This window comes from Austrofundulus limnaeus, unplaced genomic scaffold, assembly GCF_001266775.1.
Source record: "Austrofundulus limnaeus strain Quisiro unplaced genomic scaffold, Austrofundulus_limnaeus-1.0 Scaffold258, whole genome shotgun sequence".
Classification (NCBI taxonomy): domain Eukaryota; kingdom Metazoa; phylum Chordata; class Actinopteri; order Cyprinodontiformes; family Rivulidae; genus Austrofundulus; species Austrofundulus limnaeus.
In genome coordinates, this window is record NW_013952660.1 from 517,319 (window position 1) to 522,104 (window position 4,786).

At 38.1% G+C, this 4,786-nt stretch overlaps 1 protein-coding gene across 1 annotated transcript in view; it reads left to right on the forward strand.

Annotated features, from left to right (window-relative positions):
• Positions 1 to 4,786, forward strand: part of acads (acyl-CoA dehydrogenase short chain) — a gene marked incomplete at its 3' end in the record, with an annotated part of 23,499 nt that overhangs the window by 13,392 nt on the left and 5,321 nt on the right. The window contains 2 exon segments of the mRNA XM_014020577.1: positions 677 to 828; positions 920 to 1,090. Of these exon segments, the coding sequence (XP_013876031.1) occupies positions 677 to 828; positions 920 to 1,090 (323 nt within the window).

Consider the following 4,786-nt stretch of genomic DNA (forward strand, 5'->3'; position numbering starts at 1 on the left):
ATCTGATATTTTTTGTACTTAAGTATCAAAAGTAAATTTCTGACACAAAATCTACTTAAGTATTAAAAGTAAAAGTACTGAGTAAAAATGAGCAGTTAGGTTTTCCAAAATGACATTTATTGGGAGGTGACTTCTCCAAAAAATATTTTTTCTAACGGCATGCAGCTGTGATGGGTTGTGTACAAGCTAATAGTGTGTCAGAATTGTATATATTTATACTTCTCATCCAACCACAATTAAATTCACTCTATCCAGGAGACACAATTTATCAGGATAGTATTTTTTAAGTAATAACAACTCTGAATAAAATAGGAGTAACGACTTTCTACTTCTTGCCTTTTTAAAAAAATGTAGTGAGTAGAAAGTACAGAAGATTGTGTAAAAATATAATAAGTAAAAGTAAAAAGTACTCTGAAAAATAATTACTCAAGTAAAGTACAGATACCCAAAAATTCTACTTAAGTACAGTAACAAAGTATTTGTACTTAGTTACTTTACAACTCTGGACAAAAGTGTAAAGATGTTTTATTTTTCAGTGTGTTCATCTGCAAAATGATCATTTGAACCAAAACACAGAAACACAATTGATTGTAAGCTGTTAATGAATAATCTGCTCATCAGTCTGGATGTGTTTCCGTTCAGATACAGTTTTTAATGAAGCAGATTTCAATCCCAGGTAACGGCAGCGACGCAGGCGCAGCCTCAACCGTGGCCCGTCAGGAAGGAGACGAGTGGGTTCTGAACGGTACCAAAGCCTGGATCACAAACAGCTGGGAAGCCTCTGCCGTCGTGGTGTTCGCCACCACAGACAAGAAACTAAAGCACAAGGCATGATGGATAAAACTGAAGCAGCAGCCTTTCACTTCCTCTAAATGACTTTTTTTTTAAATTTTATATTTTGTTCCTCTCGTGTCTGCAGGGTATCAGTGCGTTCCTCATCCCCATGCCACATCCAGGACTGTCTCTGGGGAAAAAGGAGGACAAGTTGGGCATCAGAGCCTCGTCAACCGCTAATATCATACTGGAGGACTGCAGGATCCCGCTGAACAACATGCTGGGACCTCGTGGTGCCGGATTCAAAATCGCAATGGTATTTTAAAACTTTCTTTGATGCTAAAGAGTCTTTTTCTTCTGACTAAAGGGCTCGACACACAGGAGGCGACGTCGCCCGCTCTCCATTCATTTCCTATGGAGCCTGTGCGGTGAGGCGACAATCGCTTGCCCTCCTCCAGCTAAGCGACCGGCGAAAATAGTGCATGTGAAATTTCGTGCTCGTACACGTAGACGTGCACACACGAGCTTGCGACGCGACATATGAAAGTTGAAAAATGTTCAACTTTTGTTGCTGTCGCTTAGCGTACAACCAGTCAGCGAGGGTTTCATTGACTGACCAATGAGAGGAGAGTATGCTACACACTGCAGTTAGCTAACACTTTAACCAAGTGATTACTAAAAAGCTTTATGGGAATTTATTGGCACCACGGTTAAGTTTATGGTAAGTTTTTCCTCATAAAACTGTATCTTGATGTGTGTTTGTTTTTCAATATCATTAGCATCGCAATATTTGTTTAGTTTACACGTCCGTAATGCACACCCGCCTTCAGAGTCAAGAACCAATCAAATTTCGTGAAGACAAGCGATCTGAGAGCGCGATTCGCAACGCTGCGATCACTATCGCGTCCCGTGTGTCGGGTTTCACCCTGGCTGCGATGACAGCCGTTAATCGCTGTAGTTTGTCGCTCCCCGTGTGTCGAGCCCTTAAGTGACTGATTAGCAGTGGTGGGCAGCGCTAATCCAAAAATTAGCTCCGCAATTTCTAAAGCACTTATGAAAATATTTAGGTCCGCAACCTCAAAACCGCCTATGCCATAGAAAAACTAGCATAAGCTAATTTTAAAGCACAAGTTTAATTTGACACTTACTAGCTGGCAATTCATGTTCAATATATGTACAGTACTGCCAACTAGCGGTGTATGAACCCTTTTACAGCTTATTTCTACAACCGCCGATTGCTGGGGATATGATTTCCTGAAACAGACCTTTTAGCTCCTGGTGTAAAAATTAAAAAGTTGTTGAGGATTGCTAGTTCGGCTGCTTCTTTGTCTTTTTCTTTTGTTTGTTGTAGATTTTTTATTAAAGAAGCATCAATAAAGTAATTTTAAAACTGATTATTGGAAAACTGAAGCGATGCATTCTGGGTACATGACGGAAACGAAAGCACGGAGAACAGGAAACTATCTTCACTTCAAAATAAGAGCTTGGATTTTAAAGTTTTCCATATAGTTTCTCCAGTTGACCACTAGATGTCAGTCTTCATCAGCATAACATCTTTAAATCATTTCTGCGTCTCTAACCCCGTTGCTTCGACCAATTACGTCAAGTATTGAGCTCCAGCGTTTAAACTTTTCTTTTTTAAAGGATCTCCGATTATAGAGTAAAATAAATCAATACAAACAAAATTTTAGTATGGATTACAAACGTTAACTGTTTTTGCTATTGCCTTCCTGCTACGTAAGCAGACACAAAGCATTGTGGGAAATGAGAACCGTGACCCAAAGCAACAGTCAGCAAGGATGTGTACCTTACCAATAAGTGTGTTTATCTGGGAGGGGTGCTGTTGGATAGATCACGTGTTGTGATTCATTGACAGTCATACCTTTCACTGTTCAAGATAATGATGACTGGTAGATAATTAGTTATTAGCAGTACTGCATTTTAATTTTAGAAAGCGCAAATCCGCTTATGAATTATAAAAATTAGTAAGACTGCTAAAGCGCAAACAAAATATTTAGGTCCGCAATTAGCGGATTTGCGATTTAGCAGGCTGTTTCCCACCACTGATAATTAGTTTACTTATTTATTTCAGTATTTTAGCACCAGGTATACAGCAGGGGTATTAAACTGGCGGCCCACGGACCACATCCGACCTGTGGGTGATTTCCATCCTGAGGAAACCGGAGAGGGAGAGTGGGTGTTATATCAAGATAACTTACCAGTAATATAATGATAAAATACAGGTAAAAAAAATTGCGTAATGCAGCATTTCCCATACCATTATGGGGCAAACCTCCCCCATCCTGTTGGAAGTCTGGCCCCTTGAAGTAACTCTGGCCTCCTGAGCAATTTACTTGAATAGCCTGACGTTCATGTTCAAAGCTTAAATATTTTTAAAAAGTCATTTCAGAAGGTATTTCTGAAGTCCCATCAACTAGTTAGTAATCATGAATAAATGCCAGCATGAAAAGAACTTGTTTGTGTTTAAAAATACCATTTAGTTATCTTCAATTAGTTTTTTTTCCAATACCAACTTAACCATCTGTTTAAACTAGCATCAAATTAAACCTGCAAGAGACAAGTAGAGTTTTACTGAACAATCCAGTCTTTGTGGGATGAGGCATGACATCTGCAGATTATTGCTTCAATAGCCAAGAGATAGCTTGGAGGCTCAGCGAGGATGCAGACCACTTTGAGGCTTGAGGTTTCATCTGGGAGGGAGGCGGTTTAAAACCTCCTGTCAGCTCAACTCGTGGACCATTTGTAATAAACGGCGCACAAACTGGTTGAGTAAAACTGAGAGATGACCTAACAAGAGCTCAGGAACAAACCCAGGAGTGGATTTAAAGGTGTAGGTCTTCAGCCAAACTTTATTAAAATAATATGTATTTAATAAAATAGTATGATTGTATTTAGAAACTATAGTGATGTTTTAACCCTCTGGAGCCTAGTAGCATGACCTACTGTATTTATTCATGCATAGTACTAGAAATTTAACCCTAAAAATAAAAAAAAGCTCAAAAAAAGATGATTGTATCATACTTGAGATCATATTATACACGAATAAATACGATATTTAAATTGCAATAGCCAGAAAGGTATGCCTTCTCAGAGACTGCTTCAATTTGTGTCAGAAGTAGAGACTTCAAATTATACACCAGTTTTTAAATTGTGTTGATGGGCCAAATAAACACAAAGTTATGATAAATAATTAACCATTTTTTTCCTGAACATGACTGTCCTATTTGATGCACGTTGTAGCGACAGGCAGAAAGAAACACGGTAGTCTAATGAAAAAAAACAACAACTCAATCTACCATCAATCTCATCCTGCTCTCGAGATTAAAAAACACATTAACCCCCCTGACCTCCTTTAAGACCAATGCTCAGTTGGCCAGTGCTAAAATACAGGAAGAAGAAAATAAAAAGATGTAAAAGTTGAACTATGTCTGGTGGTGATGGAAAGGCTGTGAAAGCAGGAGAAGTTAACCCAACACGCCTCAGATCATACACCCCCACACCCACTCCCGATAATACATATGACCACAGTGTTCACTAAAGATAATATGTCTTGTTCAAACAACCTTATGGCTCATCATGACCAAGATTCCACCTCCGACTCTCAACAACTAGTGGTCTCTGCGTCACTAAGTCAGAGTTTCTTGGGTGTAGTTTGGGTAAAGGCAACTGGAGGGACGTGTAACAATTCAGAAAGCTAATTTTATGAATCTTAATATTAGTTTAGTTTAGTGTAATAGTTTATTAATTTTCGATTTAAAAACAAAAATTTCAATACAACAAAAAAATACCCCACAAATCTCATAAAATGAAAGGAAGCAGAAGAAGAAAAAAATCTTATATCTGCCCCTATTTAACAAAAAAGGATAATAAAGAAATGTGCATATTTATATGTGTACACATACATAAACACATCTATATCTATCTATCTATCTATCTATCTATCTATCTATCTATCTATCTATCTATCTATCTATCTATCTATCTATCTATC